Here is a 22,828-nt window from a genome sequence, read left to right on the forward strand (position 1 = left end):
ATAGTTTTACAAATAAAGAAGTGAAAATTAATTTTCAGTTATAACACAATTTCTTTGATATATTTTCGTTAACATTAATGCATACTTTACTAAGTCATACTGCAGAGTTTATTTGATATATGAAATAGCATGCACACATCAGATAGGATAAAAATGATAATTTCTTCATACAAAATAAAATTTTTCTGTTTAATTAGACAGGTCCTTTTTTTTTAAGTACATCTTCAAAATATGTTTAAAAATATACATTTTTGTTTAACAAAAACAGGGAGCAAGGATCCACTCCACCTTGAAGATACACTAAATTCGTATCTTTACGAGAAATAGTTGGAAGTCCAGTTATTCGAGGGTATAACAAGCCAGATTTTAATGCACTACCTGCTATAAGCTGTTTGGTGTAGTGGATAGATTGTCAGTCTCTAGGAACAGAAACTAATATTCAGACTTTTTATATGGTTTGGGTTCAATTCCCAAGAAATTCTTATTTTTTATTTAACCATAGAATAATTTTTGCTGAGAGAATTTTTCCGCAGAAAAGTTTAATTTGTTTGCCACGTCATGCCTTTCAATAATTAGAACTTTAATTCAAATACTTAGTTCACAAATTTCATTTGATTTTTATTATTTTTTACACGTTTGAAGCTATAGGCATTTCGCTCGCCTTGTTCGCCTGTCTCCTTTTAGAAAACTTTAACAGACAAATTGAAATGATACAGGAATTGTAATATTTCAGAATGAAAAGAATTAACCAGAGAGTTTCAGATATTTTGGGCATTTTAAGAAAATTTTATATTATTCAATTTTCTTAAAATGCTAAAAAATATCTTAAACTTGTGTCCAAATATCAGGGACCCGTTTTACAAAAGAATTTACGACTAAGACCAACTAGTTAAGTTGATTGTAAAATCTTGCAAAATATGATTCTGTTAAAAACTGCTTGCATAAAAATATTAAAATATTTCTAAATTTCTTTTTTAAAAGATTAAAACCTTCTTCAAATAAATGTAAATTAGAAAGTTATTTACAAAACTAAATTTTGGTCCTAGCCGTAAGTTCTTTTGTGAAATGGGGCCCTGATCTCTAAACGAGAGGCCCAAGGACCTTAACGGTCACCTGCGTATAATACAATACTGTAAAGGATCCACAGAATGACAATAAAGATATGTTGCCCTAAACAAGAGAAATAGGGTGATCAGAGGTCAACACAATAGTCCTTCTGGGACATACAATTGCCTTTATGTGTCTTGTAATTTTTTGTTTGTTTGACCTATCAATAAGTACATTATTACAGTGATTAATGTAATATCATATCCCCTATATTTTTCCTTTATTTAGTGTGAAATTAATCTGATCGTTATCAATGCATTAATATTATTTAAACTATATATATAGTGACGTTGCGCGCGATGTTGTTGTCATTTTGATTTTACGTACCAGACCTGTTAACCCATCGGTTATTTCAATATAATTTAATTTTGTTTGTATTCTAGCCTCTGATTGGTTAATATCCAAAAAGGAACACAAATTATTTCTGTATAACCTGGTTTGGTATGGGGACACACCCCCCTGACAACCAGCTGAATCGTCTGTATCCATGCAATGCTCTCATTTCCAGTCCTCGGGATTCATGGAAAATTCCAGATTTAATAAATGTACCTTTAGCTTCAAACAGTAACTCGGATCTTACCACATGCAAACAAAAAACATGGCTGCTAGGACTATGTATCAGTTTTTACCTCCCCTTGCTTCCCATCACTTCCTTTACTAGGGTTGTGTTATTGAGCGGCAAATTTGAACTAATAAAAAGCAACGAAATTTTACACCCACAGTTGTTTAATGATTTTAGAATTAAATTATAAGGAATGACTCTAATTCTTGGCCAAATTATTCGAGTATAACCTGGTTTGGGTCAGTTTACGCTGTTTTATAATCCGCTTCGCGGATTATAAAGCGTAAACTGACCCAAACCAGGTTATACTCGAATAATTTGGTCAAGAATTAGAGTCATTCCTAAAATAATGCTTGTAATATGGGAGATGTTATAATTAATAGCTTTAACATAGATCTACCCGACTCTAGTCACAAAATATATTCTAACAGATTTTAATGCGAAATGTGATATTTTAAAGCGCAAATTAACCATATTTTACGTATGTATAACGCGTTACATTTTTAAGCAGATCCCGGTGTATTTTTATTAGGTAGAATGTTCAAATTAATGAATCGACTGTTCTCATCTTTTTGTCATAAAACAAGGGAAATCTATGCCATTTGCGACATTAAATTAGAAACTTTCGCCGTTTATCGTCCGTCGTGCGTCGTCGTGAAGTTTGAACATTTTCAGCTTCCTCTCTTGAATGCCTGAACCAACATCTTGACTAAGACGGACAAAAACAGATATATAGCAATAGTTCATCTGAGTGACTCAGGTGACCCATTCATTAATAAAAGTTAACTCACATGTAGACAAATTAAACACATTCGGGGTGTAGGCTTGTGACGGTACATATTGTTGTTCTCTACATATTGTCGTCGGCGACAATATGTACCTGACCTCACTGCACATTTTGTCGTCCATCGCGACAATATGTGCCGATTTTCCTCCTGCATAATGGGCGACAAAGTTATAAATGTATATACAGGCAAGCATCGGCACATATCGTCATCGATATATTGTTTTGACGAATATTTACTAGGGTCGTGAACAGAGAGAGAGAGAGAGATTGACAAATAAACATACGCACACACGGATGGAGACAGAGAGACAGACAGCATTACTCGCAATACTGCAGGGAGAAAACTTTTTGGTCAGAAAATTGTGTCCAGGATCGGTGTACACGACTATGATATACAATTTTATTTAACTAATAAATTAGAATACTCTTTTTTAATTACATATATTGGGATGTTACTTTGTGTATTCAGTAGTAGCAATTATCTAGATAATATTTTTGTTTTATTCCTATACATGTACCGTTGTAACTGTGGTTGGGGGTCCACATTTAAGCTCACATGAGCTGAAAGCTCAAATAAGCTTTTTTGACCCCCCATTGTCTGACGTCCGTCCAGCTGTCTGTCCGTCTGGCAACTTTTCACATTTTCAACTTCTCAAAAACCACTGGGCAAATTTTAACCAAAGCTGGAACAAGGCCTCCCTCGTTGGGTAAATATCCCAAATTGTAGAATTAAATAGCTTAGGCCCTTTCCAAAAGGAGATAATAAAGAAAAGGCAAAAATAGGGTAGGGTAATTAAAAATTCTTCTTCTCAAGAACCACTGCGCCAGAAAAACTGAAACATATGTGGAAGCTACCTTAGGTAGTGCACTTTTTAAATTGTTCAAGTCATGGCACCTGGGGAAGGATTCGGCCACAATAGGGAATCAAAATTAACCATTGAAATATATAAGAAAATTCTTTTACAATCTTCTTCTAAAGAACCACTGGACCAGAAAAGATGACATTTAGGTGAAAGCTTCCTAAAGTAGTATTGATTTTAATGTTGATTCTAAATTGTTCATGTCCCTGGGGGTAGGTTTGGACCACAATAGTGAATCAAAGTTTTATGTTAAAGTGTATAGGAGAAATATTTTAAAATCTGAAGAACTACTTGACCAGGAATGATGAAATTTAGAAGAAAGCTTTCTTCTAGTCTAGAAAGTAAATTGCTCAGATCAAGACACCAGGGGTTAGGATGGGGTCATAACAGGGGATTAAAGTTTTTTGAAATATATAGGAAAACATCTTTAAAATGTTCTCAAAAACCACTCGGCCAAAAAAGCTGAAATTTATAAGGAAGCTTCCTTAGGTAGTGTAGACAGTAAATTGTTCAGATCATAATTCCCGAGGGAAGAGTGGGCTACAATAGAGGATCAAAATTTTACATTGAAATACATAAGAAAAAAAAACTTTTACAATCTTCTCTATCAGAGGATGCTTCCACTGTCATATGATTTGTCCTGGCTTTGCTGTTCTTCTTAAGAGTAGTTTTAAAGATGTTACCCTATGTAAACCCTATTGTGAACCCACCCCACCATTAAGGACCATTATATGAACAATATTAATCCTAGACTACCTCAGTAAACTTCCTAAGTTTCATATTTTCTGGCCCAGGGGTTCTTGAAAAGAATATTCATTTTTGTTCAAATCACGACCCTGTGTCTAGGGTGGGTTCACAAAAGGCGATCAATTTGTTTTTAATACGAATGCATGTATATTGGAAAAAAAATATTATGCAGAACAGCAGAGCCAAAGTGTCTCAGGCGTTGTGGCCCATGAGCTTCTATAGTTTAAAAGTCTTTTCATTACACCTGCTTCCATAGAAATTATTTGAAATTGTTTAAAACTTTTAGTGCATTGGGTACAAGTGGTTTTTTTTTTTTTGTTTTTTTTTTTTTGTTTGTTTGTTTGTTTGTTTTTTTTTTGTTTTGTTTTTTTGTTTTTTTTTTAGATTTGTGCAACCTAGCCTCCTTAACTGTCCTCGTCATTATCATCATCATCATCATTTCAAAATGTACAATAAGGGAATGCAAATCTTGTCAACGGCGACAATATATACATCCTGCTACAATATATACCGACGGATGACAATATGTGCAGTTACATGTATGGGAGGTACACAATGTAGCCAGCGACAATATGTATAGGACGACAATATACACTGTCACAATTGCGCTGCATGAAGTAACCTAAGATACACGTCTGTGTGATTTACACACCAACTACATTCACAAAACTATGTACCGATGAACGAAAATATGTACAGTGATGGTAGGTACATATTGTCGCCAACGACAATATGCATGTACATGACGACAATATGCACCGTCGCAAGGCTAGATGTAGGCTACCAATCATTCCAATAGCTATCAAAAGTCTCTATTTTTTCCAGAATAGTTTATAATGATATACGTGGAGATAACGAACGGTATTCGAGCTCAAAAGTCCATTAAACATTACAAAATAAGAGCAGAGTAAACACGGACCTCTAAAACTTCAGAGGTGGGACCAGGTGCCATGGAGGAGTGAGCATCCCCTGCCGACCGGTCACACCCGCCGTGTGCTCCTTGTCATGATCGGGAAATAACGGAAAAATCCGTCGACAATTCAGTGTGTAAATAATGGCCTAACAAATAGTATGATAAAAGTCAGTCAGCATTTGACTTAATGATAGACTGTATTTGCTGACAAGGTCATTGTATCGACCTTAGAACTTACGAAATGATGACTTTAAACGAGACTGCTGATATTCTTGTTTCATCAACTTGTTTGTCAATAATTTATTGTTCAGAACACCTCATGTTATAGATTAATTTCACAGGTGTTGTGCACAACCTAAGATTATAAATATATAGTATGTGGAGAAGAATTATTGTATAAAACCAATAAAGGTTATAAAAAAGTATCAATACATTACATGCGCCCCTCTGTTGATAGGACTAAAGTGGACATTTAAAAAAAATGACCATGCTATTCTTGGGCTGTGTCCTGCGTCAGTTTCGGTACTGTGGGATGTATCATTGTATCCCAGAATTTTTGGTCGTTTTCCATTGTTTTTGAACTAGGAATTTGACCTCTCAAAGGTATTGACCCGAAACCAGATGTCCCTTTACTTTCTTGCAATCTTTTAGGAGTTCATTTACATTTTTTGTGCAGATCTCATGAAAACGGGGGCATAGAACTAAGATTTTTGAACAAAACTGTTAATTGTTGTAGAGAACCTTTATTTCTGTTTATCTTGGCTGAGATTCGGTTTAGCTGAATATTTGAACTGACGCATTCATTCGAGAAAAGCGTCAATCCAAATATCCAGCCCAGCCCAATCTCAGCCGATATTAACAATTCTGTATATAGGTTTCGAGCAAGAATACATGGGTCGTATTTTGGCTTACGTTTTTCAAACCCATTGTTAGGCCTTTTTTTGTACTAAATTTGACTGCGGAATATTCCGTCTACCTGATCAATATTTATGGCTCCCGACAGTTGTTACCGTCGACAGGGGAAGCATACTCCTCCTAGGCACCTGTTCCCACCTTGGAATTTCCGGGAATCTGTGTTTGATGCCCTGTTCCTATATTTGTATGGGTTGTTTTTTCCCGATATCAATCACTGTTCCTTGTCTTCACCTTTGTCATAGTTATATATTTCTATAGCAATGTGGTCATTTCTCATTCATTGCTGATTTAATATGTAACTATTCATGGCTTTGCTGTTCCTGACAAGAAGATTTTTAATTTTTTGTTTTCTATATTCCTATTTTACTAGAAAAAGACATTAATGGTAATCTAACAACCTAGCTTTATTACAAACGTGATGACTTTAACTTTTCAATCGTCAACTTCTCTTACTTATGCAGCAATATACCTTCATCACCTGCATACGGGGTTTATATCTCTCAGTTGATTCGATACGCAAGAGCATGCTCTACGTATAAAATTTATAAAACGAGGTAAGTTATTGACAAACAAGTTGATGAAACAAGAATATCAGCAGTCTCGTTTAAAGTCATCATTTCGTACGTTCTATGGTCGATACAATGACCTTGTCAGCAAATACAATTTATCATTAAGACAAATGCTGACTGATGTTTTTCATACTAATTGTTAGGCCATTATTTACACACTTGATTGTCGACGGATTTTTCCGTTATTTCCCGATCATGACAAGGAGCACACGGCGGGTGTGACCGGTCGGCAAGGGATGCTCACTCCTCCATGGCACCTGATCCCACCTCTGATGTTTTAGAGGTCCGTTTTTGCTCTGATCCAAAATTTGTAATGTTTAATGGACGTTTGAGCTTGAATACTGTTCGTTTTCTCAATACATTTCATGTAAAACTTTGATTGCCCATTGCCGCCCCACGCTACCTCCGGGGTTCATGATCTGAACAAATTTTACTCTACACTATCTGAGGATGCTTCCATATAAATATGACTAATCATGGCATCGCTGTTCTTGAAAAGAAGATTTTAAAAGAATTTTATCAAATGCTCTTACGTAAAACTTTGAGGGCCCATTGTGGTTCCACTCTACCCTCGAGGGTCATGATTTGATTAAACTTAAATCTACACTATGTAATGAAGCATTCATATATGTTTCATCCTTTCTGACCTCGTGGTTCTTGAGAAGTCTTTTAAAAGATGCCGTTCAATTTTTCACTAATTCTTAATTATCTCCCCTTGAAAAGGGATATGTCCCTTCATTTGTACAATCTTAAATCCCCTTCATCCAAGGAAGCTTCGTAACAAGTGTGGTTAACATTGGCCCATTGATTCTTGCGAAGAAGACAAGTCGAAAACATGATAAGTTTACAGACATGCAGACATGCCGGACAAAATGCGATCAGAAAAGCTCATTTGAGCTTTCAGCTCAGGTGAGCTAACAAAACCGGCAAGAGCAAGTGAAACAATACAAACTAGGATGTCGAAGTGTATTTATTTTCCCGAACTGCCTGACTGGTTAGGTAATAGACTCTACCGAAGTGGATTGGCCATGTACTGAGAATGGAGAACACCGGACATTGTAAATCTGCACTGACGTGGCATCTAGAAGGAGGGAGGAAAGTAGGGCGACCAAGAACAGCGTGGGGGAAAACTACAGAACAGGGACTGTTACAGCTGGGGTGGAAAAGCTGGATGCAAGCAAGGGTAGCAGCCAGAGACAGAGGCAGATGACAGCAATGTAATGGGGGTCTAATGTGTTAGCGGGCACGAAGAGAATTGAGAATTGAAATTGAGACTTTTGGTTTTGCTTTTGAAAAAAATCGTATAAATCGTGGCTATACCTATTTGATGGCATACCATCGTACATTAACGTTGTCGTTTCTGATTTTAGATTTGATCTTGCTATATAGCAATTCATCCAGTTTTGTGTTGTTTGTTTGTTTTGTTTTGTTTTTTTGCTATTTGGGGGAAGTTTTGCTTTGCTCTGGAACGCACAGTATATTGTCTGAATCATATTTGACAATGACTGTACCATTGCTTGGTGCATTTTCCCCTTATTCTTAAACATCCCTATTATATAAAGCGGTACAATCTATGCCATGATCCCCGAATGCTCTCCGTTGTCTACCCCCCCCCCCCCCCCCGCCGATATGGCATCCCACCTCACCTACTGTAGACCTCTTTTCAAAATGAGCAGGCTTACCTTTATAATCTTCTATGAAGAATTTTCCTTTGCACTGAAGCTCTACATTACGCAAACCACACATCTTTATTATCGTTCTCATTATACTGTTGGGTTTATACCGTTCCTTAATTAATAAGGAGTTTGGTTAACCCGAGCTCTTTATATTTTCTAGATGGCATTTTGTTTATGCATGACATTTCCTTCAAAAAGACCAGATTGTGCAGAATTATTTTGTACTCTTTTTTCAAAAAAGTGGGTTCTAAATATTTAGGGAGTAGTGTAGAACTGTATCTTTTTAAGTGAATGGGGACCTAGCGGATACAATTTACTTTTGATATATACAAAAGAATTTACGATTTGACTGAAAACACACACTTCTGTTACCAGATGATCGACCATACAATTAAAATGGTATAAAAATCGCAAGAACTCGTAATGGATGTAATTATTCTCACGTAGAGGGACTTCGATCAATGCACAAAAATGGGACCACGAGTGATTTTATGACAATCATTTCTTTTTATGTGACGATCGAATATCAAGATTACACGAGATTTTAGTGGACAGAAAGATATGTTTTTAATTAAAAATCTTAAAGCCAAAATAAAATATTAAAGTATTCTCCGAGTCTGAGGCAGATAGGACAAAAACATATGTCCCCATCTTCGGGGGCATTTAGAAGAAAAGAAAAATCCTGCTCCAATCTTTCCTGATAGGAAGACATTCGATCGATGTGGGCTGGTCGGATCTCCAAAATACATAACATTCCCTTATGTCTTGTGAGAGGCACACAGTTCATGGGGATTCTTTTGTCAACTCGGAGGGGGGGGGGGGGGGTCGTGATCAACCAGACCCCCTACTCCCAGCTGAATCCATCCTCATCAAACATACATAAAACACGCAAGACTCCTTTATCATTGTTTTACAGAAAGCTGGAAAAGGTTACATGTCACACTGAGGCACCCCATAATGGACCCACCTTCCTCTCCTATGGAACGCCTCAGCTGCCTTATGTGGAGAACATTCATTATACATGATACTTTAATATTATAAGCCGATACGTTGTCATTATATGCTGATATGTTGTCATTATATGCTGATATTTCAACATTATATGCTGATACTTTAAAATTATCCGCTGATACTTTGACATTATATGCTGATACTTTGACCTTCATCGTTATATGCCGATACTTTGACATTATATGCTGATGAGCATATAATGACAAACTGTCAGCATATAACGACAAAGTATCAGCATATAATGTTAAAATATCAGCATATTATGTTAAAATACATGTATCAGCATATATTGAATATTCTCCAATAAGGCAGCTAAGGCGTTCCATCTCTCCACTAGTGGTAACATTATTTTTTTCCGATAGAAAAAATTAGAATTTTAGTCGAAGTCACTGACCACAAGTGAATTAGAAAGTGTAAACTCGGAATTAGTTCTTGTTTTCATTTTGCCTCCTAAATGCCAAATTTGCAGATGTGGCAAATCCATTAAACCTACCCACCCCTACCTCCATTTAAAAATTCTGTAAAACTAATGTACGACTTGAAATATATTTTGTTTCGTTTGCAGATATAACAATTTTTGGATTATAAGCTTGAAGCCTTGAAGATGATGTTATCATGTTGTACATTTTGATGAACTGGGTGAAGGTAAATACAAAATTTACAACATGATTAAGATCACAATGCATCTATTTGTTCAATACAGTTAACGGTGTTTGGATATAAAGATTGAATTGGTTTCTTGAAGACATAATGACAGTGCGTACAAGTTAATAAAATGGTGTTTTTTGTCTGTTTTTGTTTGTTTTGTTTTTTCAATACGTTGATGCGAATTCTATTGTAATTACTAAATTACGCTCTTAAAATAGTTGTAATTTGTGAAAATTATCAGTCATATTTGAATTAAAATTAACTTTTTTTTTTTTAATTAAAAAATTTTCAAAAATTTTGATGGATCACATCTTTACAAATTTACGTTACGTAAAAACTTTATAAAACAGTAACTTTAATCTGTCGTGAGCGGATAGTCATACATGTATTACACAGATGGAGTTAATTTGATAAATAAAATCTATGAGAAATGACAATAGAAATCTATCAAAAAGGACAATATGGTCACAATATGACTTGGAATTAGTCTTAGTTAGTATACCCCTCCCCTTCAGCTTTCCGAGAAGAGTCTTTTGCTGCTGATGTAGTTTGGAAAATGTTATTGAAAAGTTGTTTGACGTCAAGCCTTCTGTTGCAGTATCGCTGAGATCTTTCTTTCCTTTGCGGTTTTTCGAGTTTGAGCTTTTTCCTTTTTTTCGCCTAGCGTTTTTTGAGGAAGTTTTTCTTAGGGGGGGGGGGTGTCAATAATCCCCCCCCAACACTTATATGTACGTGCTTGCATATCATGTGTGTGTTACTATGTTTAATATAGATACTACCTTAGCTCTCTTATGTAATAATTTTAGAAATGCCAAATTAACATAGAAAACACCGCAATTGTTTAAATGTGAGCAAAGGTTATATGAATCTAGACATCATTTATTCAACAAAGGACTTAATTATTCCTTACTGATTTAAATTTTCCTCTATAAAATTGAATTTATTTTCCTTTCTCTTAATGAACTGTCATGTTATTTTGTGACATAATTAATTTCTTCATGAATCTTTCATTATTTACCACATGTATATTATTAATTTGGAGTTCTACATGTAAACACACCATGAACGCAGCTTTTACCTATTCTTTTCATAACAAAACTGACACTTCAAGACAGTAAACATATATAATATTTTTTCTATGTGTGCATGGCCATAGGAACCGGGGGGAAGGGGGGGGGGGCACGGGAATACCTTTGCCGATACATAATACATAATATACTATACCCTCCATAATAAGGTCTGATGACCTTTTTTAGCTCGTAAAGGAATTTTTGCCCCCCCCCCCCCAAAAAGAAAATGTTTGGTTGTCCCCCCCCTCTCCAAGTCAAATTGCTTCCGACGGGTCTGGTGTGTGTACATATATGCGTGTTTGCTTAGCACTGGTTATTGCAAGCACCTGCAGTTGGATAACCAGTTTATAACCAATATTACTACATCAGCCCCTTCCTCAACTTAAAGTTCTTTTTATCTCTTAACTTCTTATACAATTTATTATAATCAAATTTTCAGCAAACCATCAAGACCCACCTAAAACATATTCTGATTTCCAAATTGTATTTTATTGCAAATAAATAAGTTATTAAAATAAAAGAACAAGAAATTTTTATCATAATACCCCAATCCAAAATTACACAGTAATGCAAAAAAAGGAATTAATCTTAAATACTGATTATTTGAAAAGCTATATATCTATCTCTCTCTCTCTCTCTCCCCCCCCCCTCTCTCTCTATATATATATATATTTGTTCAATGTATAATGCCTTCATATTTCTGTTACATAAATACACAATCTCCAGCTGGATCACAAAATTTTTAGTCAAAATAATCATTATCTAGTATTTTTGAGATTTTTTTTTATTTGTAACTGAAAAATGTAAACAAAAACCTTACAAAATTGCTGCTATAGAACTTAATGAAATGCAACTTGGATTGTTTTTATATAGAGAAAAATAGAATTCACATAATTGCATTTGACTAGGAGTACAAGATAATGCTGGAAAATCAGATTCTCTGTGTTCAACATGTACATACTTTTGTTCCATTTGATTCAATAAGAGCTTTAGTATTTGACTATTAGAAAAAAAAAACCATTAAATACAATTTAATTGTTGATTTCTGGGAACAAACTAACCATATCAGCAATTAGTTAAAATAATATATCAACATCAACAAAAATATACTGGTAATAGTTTGAACATACAGAAAGCAAAAGACAGAAAGCAATTTTATGTTCAACTATTGGATGCATTTAGAGCCCAGCTGCTCAGTAAAATATATATACTGAGAGTATATAAAAAGCATGTTAAATAATGATAGGCTCTGATTCAGGCCCTAAACTAGAAGCCAAATGAATCCTGAAAACAAACACAACAGGTCCATGGGCTACGTTGCTCACACGAGACACCTTTTTCTGAGCATGGAATTCCCACAAAAATGAAACTCATTATTCTGGGCCAAAACTATGCCTAAAAGGTCATACATTCAATAGATTTAGTTGAAAAAGATATGCAGATGCTTGCATATTAACAATTAACAACTTATAGTCTTATTTCTCAAGGAAATCCACTTCTGTTTGAATCATTGGACCTTACAGACTGGCTAATTAAAGAGATGGGGAGGCTACATGTATGACTTTTACAAATTTGAAATGACCAATTGCATATTAAATTGACATTGCATACTAGTTGTTTTTCAGAGGACAATTTTGTAAAACAGAAGTCTCTGACAAGACTGTAGCTCTACTGGTTTGTACTTAATAACAAAGTATGAGAAAGGCAGCCACTTTGACTTGAAACTACGGCAACAACAATAAATAGAATAATGACTTGGTTTAGTCTCTGTTTGAGGCAAGTTTAAAATCAAACTAAAAGTGTAGTAGGAATAACCTTTAGAAAGGATTTCACAGAAATTCCTATTTTTAGTAACCATGGCAACTCTAAGTCAAAAAAACAATACACAGAATTAAGTATCTTAGTGTAGTTTGCTTGAGTAAAAAGATTTTTTGAAACCAGAAAACAAAACTGTAGGAGGAGAATAGCATTTTGAAAGAAATTAAAAGAAAAATCCATTTTTTGTAACCAAGACACCACCATTCACAAAAAGATTTCTAAATTTCTATTTTTAGTAACCATAGCAACACCATTCATTAAAATAAAAAATAAATTCCTATTATGGCTCCACCCTACATACACGTATTACCATGGTGTTGGTACCATTACCTCAACAAATTGAAAAGCACACTGCATAAGGATGTTCGAAGATTAATTAATATATAAATATTATATTGCTAAGCTTTTTGTTTCACTAAAGACTTCATAAGATTTTGATCTACATAAACCTACATGCATGATGATATATTTAATTTTTACAATATCACATTAATTTGACAAAATGCATCTCTGCTGTTCTTTACATGAAATTCTTTAAAGATTTTTTTTACTGAAAATTCAAATGTAAAAATTAGAAGCATCATCCTATTCCCTGTGTTCAAGATTTGAACAAATGTATATCTACACATCAAATAAGGAAGCTCCCACCAAAGTCCCAAAATATCCTGGTTCAGAAATTCTGAAGAAGACTTTTAAATGATCATATCCTATTTTTACTATCTGTATTTCTTAACCTCCTTCCATCCCCCAGTGAAGGAACTGGCCCTTCATTTGAACACCTAAGGATGACTTTTGGCAAGTTTGGTTGGAATTGGTCCAAGTTTAAAAAAAAATCGAAATTGTAAAAGGTTTACAGGAAGATGACATAACAGCTAAAAAATGGAATGAAACCTGATAATCTCTTGAGGATGTGCTTCAGGTAAGCTAAATAGATAGTTTTATAAATAAAAAAAAAAAGCATAGTGACCCCCCCCCAAAAAAAAAAAAAGAAAAGAAAAGAAAAAGAAAAATGCAAATGGTAAAAAAAGACGAAGTATGCATTTTATAAACAATATTTGTATCATAATTAGTAAATAATATATAATATTAAACAGAAAACAGATGTAACAAAAATATATCTTTAAAAAAAAAACACAATCGAAAAATGTTTTGCAGTAAAAAGATTTGTTTTGATCTATGGCACTAACTTCTGTCACTCTATGCATGTATAATACATGTACCAGAAATGTTGCAAAAAATATATATTCATGTATCATTATGGTTGAAAGAAAACTACTTGTACATATCATATATATATTTACTATATATACTAAGAAGCTGAACATCTAGAATAAGTAGATGTCAATGATTATAGCTATATAATAAAATGAATCTCAAATTTGAAATCTTGCACCTTTTGAAGGCTGTTTGGAAATTATTGAGACATTGTGTTTATTCTTCTTTCTAATCAACGCCTTTTGATAAAATTGGCATATGTGTTTGACACACACTAAGAATTAATAAAAAGCAATAAATATATTACAAATGTTTTATTTCTTCTTTTCAATGGTATATTAATGTGTCAATGGTAGGGGTACCCGACGCAGTCACAAAGAACACACATTGAAAAAATGTAACAACCACACTCAAACTACTGATGCACCCATAGTAAAACCAAATAATAATTCAAATTATGTTATATAATTTTTCAGTTTTATTTTGACTTCATTTTGTGCAAGTTTGTTAGAATTTCGAGCAGAAATATGGAAATCATAAAAAAAAACTACCTGCTTAAACAATAACAATTGTTTTTTCATTGGTATAGTTTTTTCTTACAAATAATTCAGAGTAAAAACAAAGGCCCTGGATGACCATCAGTTATAAGTTATAAATAATGTTGACCCGCAATGCAAAATTCAAGTCAACCTGTATATTACACTTCCATTTAATTTTACATTGAGGTAGAAACAACACAAATTTCATTTCATTTTGTTTTTTTAAAGAATCCTTTCAGAATAGAGAGAGATTGATTTCTAGAACATTACAAGTGATGACAGAGAAAGAGGAATTAATGCTTCCCAATCGTTTTAACAAGAAAAATCTATGGCTGGGTGAAGTTATCATGCCATATAGATGCTGCTCAAGATCAAGACATATGCAAGTTTATAATTTCACAAGGAATTATCTAATTAGCCTATTAATTAGAAATTTTGCACATTAGTTTTTTTAAAAATATTTACAAATTTTCATTTCTTTCTTTCCTTTATGGAGTAACCATAAATGTCTCAATAATTTCCAAACAGCCCTCTTACATACCCCAAACTTCTGCTTGGATCCACTAAGTTCCACATTTATCGATTTAAAACAATTCATGTACAATACATTCTTAATTGCTTATTTTTACTGTTAGCTGGCTCATAGCCTACCAAGAAAAAAAAAATATATAAAAGAATATGAATTCTTTTGAGCAATTTCAAAAATAACTAAAGATGAAAAAATAATATGTACTACTCTATATCAAATATATTATAAATATAGGATCCCCCTTGGTTTGTGGTTGGATTTTTTATCCAACAAGTTGTGTGTTTTTATCCCTGAGCCTTTGTAAGGGGATAAAAACACACAACTCCTCATATAAAAATCATATCCAACCACAAATCATGGGAGTTTCTTTTTGTCACATGTTTTACACATAGCTATTTCATGTTTTATACTGTTTTATAGATGTAAATCCATAATACTTTGACTTGATAAAATCCATGCAACAGCCACTGTGATGTCACAACCGTGGATATGAAAACGAGATCCTATGAGCTATATCCACTATATAAAGGACTAAACATGTGATAAAGCATTTTATTCTATACTGGTATTATTTTACTTTCTCCTACTAATTTCCATGAAAATCTTTTATGTTCATTGTTAAATTACAGACCATATACTAATTAGAAAGTCTGCATTTCATATATTATTACAAATATATACTAACTATATATATTTTTCATGAATAACAACTTCATATACAGAAACATAAAAATTATTAAAGTTGAAAAAAAATACAATATATTACATGAATATCTTAAAAAAAATTACTTCCTGTTGGAAAAAAAGAAGACAAAAATAATTCTCTACATGACTAAAGAAATATTAAGCATTAACTTGACAAATTTGTGTTTTGATTTAAAAAACAAAAAGTGCTTACTTTATTCATTACAACCCTACAAAAGATTGTTAAAGTATACCTTTTTTGAACAAATAACTTAAAATATGGGATTGCTTTTATACATAGTATATATATATATATGCAAGCTACCACACCCAAAATTATTAAACAAGTATTGCTATGAATCAGCATACACTCATCATAGATCATCATGGATGATTGTCTTCTTTGAAGGACTAGCGGTGGATCCATCAGAGGTGGGTTTAGTGTCCTCTGGAGCTGGATATCCAGACCCTCCAGCCTCTGAGGTATGAGGTACATGTAGAGCCTCAGATGTGTATTTGGAGGTATCTGAGTGGTCGTCAGACTTCCTGTGTGGGGGTTTGTGTTTCCCTTCTGCATGATGATAAAGCCGTGATTTCTGAAGTTCAATCAGCTCTCTCCTTATCTAAAATAACATTACCAGAAGCTTTGTAACTATGAGGAATTAGGGAATAACAATTTTTTCTCATTTGGTATTTGCAATCCTTAAAAATGCCTATTTAACGGTCACAAAATGAATTTTACCAGCAACATGTAAGAGGAGCCGGTAAAATGGATGTTTATGACCATTAAATCAGCATTAACGGTCGCAAATTCCAAATGAGAAGAATGCCATTTTCATTCTGATGCAATTCTTCAGTATCTTATCAAACAGTTAAATGTTTTCCAATTGGTTAATTCCGTAATTTGACATTAATGCGCATGAAGTTGAAGATATTCCGCTGAAAAAAATCCTTGTCTAGAGAAAGTTGCATTAAGCCTTTTTCTTATCCCTATCACTGAACTTTGGCCTTTCTGTTCTTCATCAGCAGATTATTTTCCCTATACACATGTATTCTTAGATCATATATTGTGGCCCATCCCACCGTAGGGGAATATGATTTGACTAATTTTCAATCTACAATGCCTGAAGATGCTTCTACATTTATATGGCTAATCATTGCTTTGCTGTTCATGAATAGAAAATTTTAAAAGATTGATTTCCTATATATTCACAAGTAAAACTTTGACCACCAATTCTGGTCCCACCCTACCCCCTGGGGACATGATTTGAACAAGTGTAAATCTACACTACCTGAGGATGCTTCCATATCAATATGACTCATCATGGGTTTGCTGTTCTTGAGAAAAAGATATTTAAAGATATTTCCTATGTATTCCTATGCAAAACTTTGATTGCCCATTGTGGCCCCAGCCTACCCTTGGGGGGTCATGATTTGAACAAACTTCAATCTACACTATCTGAGGATTCTTTTACATAAATATAACTAATCATGGCTTTGCTGTTCCTGGGAAAAAGATTTTTAAAGATTTTTCCTATGTACAGTTAAAAATGTCTTAGCGGCCACTCGAAATCAACGGCCACTCGTGGTCAGCGGCCACTTTCAGGTCCCCCCGACCATTTTTCCTATATATTTTAACTGGAATAAACGGAGACTAATGTCTCTGTTTTATTCTCTGATTATTAAATATTTTAACTGTAATGTTAAATGTTGTTCATTTATTGACTGACTGGCTATTTCAAGGGGAAACTGGAATAAGAGACCACCTGTCTTAAGTGGCCAGTTTCCAAATTTCCCAAAGGTGGCCTCTTAAAACAGGTTTGACTGTATTCCTATGTAAAATTTTGACTACCACTGTGGCCCCTTCCTATCCCCAGGGGTCATGATTTGAACAAACTTGAATCTAAACATTGAATCTGAGGAGTTTTCCATATAGGTAAATATGAATGATCATTGCTTTGCCATCCTTTAAAAAATATTTTTAAAGATTTTTCCAATCTATTCCCATGTAAAACTTTTATCACCCATAGTGGCCAATCCTTGAATCTACTTTATGTCAGGAAGCTTTCATGCAAGTTTCATCTTTTCTGGCCCAGTAGTTCTTGAGAAGAAAATTTTTAAATGACCCCACCCAATTTTCAATATTTCTTTATTATCTCCCCTTGGAAGAAGATATAGCCCTTATTTAATCAAACATGAATCCCATTTACTCAAGAGTACTCTGAGTCAAGTTTAGTTGAAATAGGCCCGGTGGTTTTTGAGAAGAAGATGAAAATGTGAACAGTTTATGACAAAGATAACAACAACAACAACAACAGACAAATTTTGATCAGAAAAGCTCACTTGAGCCAGGTGAGCTAATAATAGAAGGTCTCTGTGCAAACCTCTGAGTCATCCACTGTTTCCTCCCTCTTATTGTCTTCATTTTTTCTTGGATCTACTTCATTTCCCTCACTGTCAAATCCTATCAATAAAATGCCACACATAAGACAAGCTCAGAAACTGACATAATGCTATTAAAGATGATAATAAAACAAGTAAAGGTAACATTTTTTTAATACTTATTGATCCATGGGGAATGAAAATTCAAATTCTGATGTAAAAACAGACACCTGGATGGCTTTGTCTGACCTTTTCCATGTGTGCTGGCAATCAGCAAATCTGGATCTCTTATTTGGTCTTAACCATTCGATGTGCACTGGAAGCTAGCATGTCTGGATCTATTTTGGTCTTACCTATTCCGTGTTTGTTGATGGCCAGCCTGTCTGGATCCCCTTTTTAGTCTTACTTACTCCATGTATGTTTGCAGCCAGCCTGTCTGTGTCCCTTTTTTGTCTAACCTACTCTCTGTTTGTAAGCAGCCAGCCTATCTAGATTCCTTTTGTTGGTCTTACTATTCCATGTAACTTGGTAACCTGCTGTCTGGATTCCTTTTTAGTTACCTATTCCATGTTTGTTTGCAGCCAGCATGTCTGGATTCCTTGTTGTCTTACCTATTCTGTGTTTACAGGCAAGCCTGTCTGGATTCCTTTTCTTGATCTTACCTATTCCATGTACATTTGCAGTCAGTACATCTGGATCCTCTTTTCTGGCTCGACTTCTTTTCTTCTCTTCTTCACTTTCCTTTATGAATTCAAGGAAATGATAGCCTTGTAGCCTTGGTTTAAACATGCCATCCTTCAGCAAAACTAAAATATTAGGGTTAAAAATTTTAAAAATAAATGTTAAAGTAATTTTTTTTCATTAAAAGACAATACTGATTTCCTAAGATCAAATTTATAAAAATGATAACTGAAATTATGATTGCTTCAAACAAATCAAAGATTGAAATTAGTGATGGGACATCGGTTAATTTTCATAATCGATCATCGGTTGGAATCGGTTACTGCTTTTGATGCGATTTTACTGATTATAATCGGTTGTCATAGTTTTGTATATAAAAAAAACAGACTATTACAAGTATTTCATATAATTTTTTTAACATGAATATATAAAATAGATAATATATTATTTTCTTTGTTGTTTTGCTTTTTTTACACTTTTTATATATGCACCTCTCGGTTCTTAATCACCTCTGCTTCATGCTAGTTGGCTAGTATCAGATGCAGATGCCATTTTCTTTCATTAAGAAGAAATAAATTTTAAACCAGAAATGTATAATTCTGGAATGTATTGTATTAGAGGTATGTTTCCGATGATTGATTATGAAAAATTATAATCGATCATCAGAATCGGTAGCATTTCTTGTCGACAATCGATGTTTTCTGATTATCAGTACAACACTAATTGAAATCCTTGTTATATATTCCATTTAAAAATCAGTCAATGGGTACATACTTTATAATATTGAAGAATTTTAATTTCATTAAAAAACAATAAGTGGGTAATGTTTATATTATCCTTTAATCAATTTGAGGCCCTATATGCCATCAGACACAAGGAGGATGGGTAAAGGTGAAGAGTTCATTTAAATGATATTGTAAAACATTATATTTTACAGCAGTAAAATTTCACTTAGCCATTGGGTAATTGAATATGGAAGTGTTGTAAGAGCCTTAGGTGACATACACAGTGTTTTATCGTCAATGCTCTGGGTCTGGATGTCTTTCAGCCAGGCCTCTATCTGCTCCTTTGTAAAGGATTTGTCTAAGTAATTGTACACTTTCCCCTAATAAGAAATAATACATCTGTATTAATATCATTGGTCTTGTGCAAATAAAACTTTAACAGTAAACATCAGGTGAAATTATCCTAATTGAAATCCAGATATTAAAGAAAGATTTAAATACATCTTTTAATGTAACTGACCTCTTTAAGATGTGCATAAGACAAAGCTGGTACAGAGGAAGAGGTGGAATTTTGATAGGTCTGTAAAATCTGCCTCCCAAAGCTATTGATATCACCAGATCTGCCAAAAATATGTATAGTCATTGAGTTATGCATTAAGCTGATGCTTCAAAATTAAAGATTTATGTACATGTAATCATATCCATGTAAAACCATTGCTTACATCAGATGTTGAAAAGTTAATTTTTAGAAATATAAATATCTACATATCCTATATTACTTACATATCATGTACATTTTCTTTCAAAATTATACAGAAAAGATCAACTTCCTTAGGATTTTGAAAAACTAAAAGTTTTATTATTATTTATGCTAATGAATTTGAAAAATGTTCACTCACTGCAATAAACAAAAAATGACATCTGGGTAAGTGCCAGCTTTAACAAGGCTCTGAATGGGTTCTAACAGCTGTTTGGATGATTCCGTGTCATCTACAAAGCTGATCACAAATGGCTTGTTCTGCTTGTATAGTCTGGGAAAGATGGAGGGTGTCAATTCAGCCTAAAGAAAGATATAATACATGTTAAGGACTCATAGAGACTGCTTTCAAATTAGAATCATGAATGTTTGTTTAAACACCGCTAGGCTCTGTATAGTTTACATATTTTCATAAAAGGAAGTTTCAGTAAATACATGAATGTGTGAATGAGAATTAACACAGTGAAAAAAATGTGGCTTCTTGAAAGCCACAAAGAGAAAATAGTATGCAGCATGCCCTATCTTCTTTGAAATTCATTTACCAGTGAAGGAGTAAGGGATTTTTCCATGAATTTGAACAGCTCCTCAGTAGAGGCTAGATCTCCTCTGTAGGTGACATAGGGCTGGACAAGGTCATTCCTCCTGAGGATAACCACACAAGGGAGGTCACTACAGCCATATTTCTTTGCACTGTGATGATAAAATAGATTTACAGTCATATATCAAAAATACTGCATTTTTATATAAACTTAAAAGATAATCACTGTCCTCTATACTGCATGGAGGTTGGGGGTTGTGAATAACTTTTGGTTTTAACTATATTTCCATAAAATTGCAAATGCAAGAAATGGTGAATAAGTTCAACATTAAAAATACATTATATACCATTGAAAAATAATTTATATTGTCATTTGTGTAAATTCACCCACCAACAATTAGGTGCTGAAGGAAAAACAAGAGGCCCATGGGCCACAATACACCTGAGTAACTTTGGCCTTGCTGTTTTTCACCTGATTTCCCCGCTTGTAGTACTTATTGTGGCCCCACCCTACCCCTGGGGGTCATGATTTGAACAATTTAGAATCTACACTACCCCAGGATGGTTCCACTTAAGTTTCAGCTTTTCTGGCCCAGTGGTTCTTGAGAAGATTTTTAAAGATTTTTTCTACATATTTCAATGAAAAACTTGGATTCCCTATTGTGGCCCCACCCTACCCCTGGGGTCATGATTTAAACAATTTAGAATCTACACTACTCCAGGATGGTTCCACATAAGTTTCAGCTTTTCTGGCCCAGTGGTTCTTGAGAAGAAGATTTTCAAAGATTGTTCCTATATAATTCAATGTGAAAATTGGATTCCCTGTTGTGGCCCCGCCCTACTCCCAGGGGTCATGTTTCAAACAATTTAGAATCTACACTACCCCAGGATGCTTCCACATAAGTTTCAGCTTTTCTGGCCCAGTGGTTTTTGAGAAGAAGATTTTTAAAGATTTTTTACTAAATATTTCAATGTAAGACTTGGATTCCCTATTGTGGCCCTGCCCTACCCCCAGGGGTCTTGATTTAATCAATTTAGAATCTACACTACCCCAGCATGCTTCCATTTAAGTTTCAGCTTTTCTGGCCTAGTGGTTCTTGGTTCTTGAGAAGAAGATTTCTAAAGATTTTTTACTAAATATTTCAATGTAAGACTTGGATTCCCTATTGTGGCCCTGCCCTACCCCCAGGGGTCATGATTTGAACAATTTAAAATCTACACTACCCAAGGATGCTTCTACATAAGTTTCAGCTTTTCTGGCAGTGGTTCTTGAGAAGAAGATTTTTTAATGACCCCACCCTATTTTTCTCTTTTCTTGATTATCTCCCCTTGGAAGGGTGCTTGGCCCTTCATTTTAATAATAGAGAGGTTAAGCATTTGACCGTGTGCATCTACGTGTAAACCTAGAAGTGTTTTTACAAGTACGTGTAACTAACATCGTGTTCTGTTAAACAAACTGTACGTGTAGCAGTACGTGTAAAACATCATTTCAACAAGTCACTTTACAATCCATTTTTATCAATTAATTCTATGACTTTGATTAATAAAGATACATAGATGTACGTAATAAACTCTCAAAATCACATCAAACACCGCCTGAAAAATATATATTCTATAATATGAGATTAAGAAGTTACACGTTCTTTACTACGAGTACATATGAATCTACACGTTGTGTACAACTTGTAGAATTACGCGCTATGCAAAACTGTGCATGGATGCTTTGTAGCAAGTTTGGTTAAAATTGGCCCAGTGGTTCTTGAGAAGAAGTTGAAAATGTGAAAATGTGATGGATGACGGACAATGAGTGATCAGAAAAGCTCCCTTGAGCTTTCAGCTCAGGTGAGCTAAAAATAAGCGAAATTATACACCTGCAAATTTAAACTCCATTACAGTACATTACATTTAATAAAGCATAACATATCATGTGGTTTTCTTTCCATCCAGGGGTTACTGACTACTTACAAATCTTTCCCTTGTCCATTACTGTTAATTCCAAAAGTAAATTTATCTCCCAAGCTCCTGGCCATTTCCTCAAAAGTCTGTACACCTAGAAAATCACAAAAAACACATTTAAAACAATAAATGCTGCCAA

General features: G+C 34.1%; 1 protein-coding gene across 1 annotated transcript in view; it reads right to left on the bottom strand.

Moving 5' to 3' along the window:
* Nucleotides 1-16,009: 16,009 nt before the first annotated feature.
* Nucleotides 16,010-22,828, bottom strand: part of LOC133183604 (thioredoxin domain-containing protein 16-like) — a 28,591-nt gene continuing 21,772 nt past the window's right edge. The window contains exons 13-20 of the mRNA XM_061318539.1: nucleotides 22,699-22,783; nucleotides 20,738-20,885; nucleotides 20,338-20,498; nucleotides 19,959-20,058; nucleotides 19,719-19,818; nucleotides 18,695-18,838; nucleotides 18,035-18,114; nucleotides 16,010-16,273 (exon numbers count right to left, since the gene is read on the bottom strand). Of these exons, the coding sequence (XP_061174523.1) occupies nucleotides 16,025-16,273; nucleotides 18,035-18,114; nucleotides 18,695-18,838; nucleotides 19,719-19,818; nucleotides 19,959-20,058; nucleotides 20,338-20,498; nucleotides 20,738-20,885; nucleotides 22,699-22,783 (1,067 nt within the window). The 3' untranslated portion in view covers nucleotides 16,010-16,024. The remainder of the gene's footprint in view (nucleotides 16,274-18,034; nucleotides 18,115-18,694; nucleotides 18,839-19,718; nucleotides 19,819-19,958; nucleotides 20,059-20,337; nucleotides 20,499-20,737; nucleotides 20,886-22,698; nucleotides 22,784-22,828) is intronic.

This window comes from Saccostrea echinata, unplaced genomic scaffold, assembly GCF_033153115.1.
Source record: "Saccostrea echinata isolate AGI-Se365-2 ecotype Australia unplaced genomic scaffold, CSIRO_AGI_Sech_v1 ptg000009l, whole genome shotgun sequence".
NCBI lineage: Eukaryota > Metazoa > Mollusca > Bivalvia > Ostreida > Ostreidae > Saccostrea > Saccostrea echinata.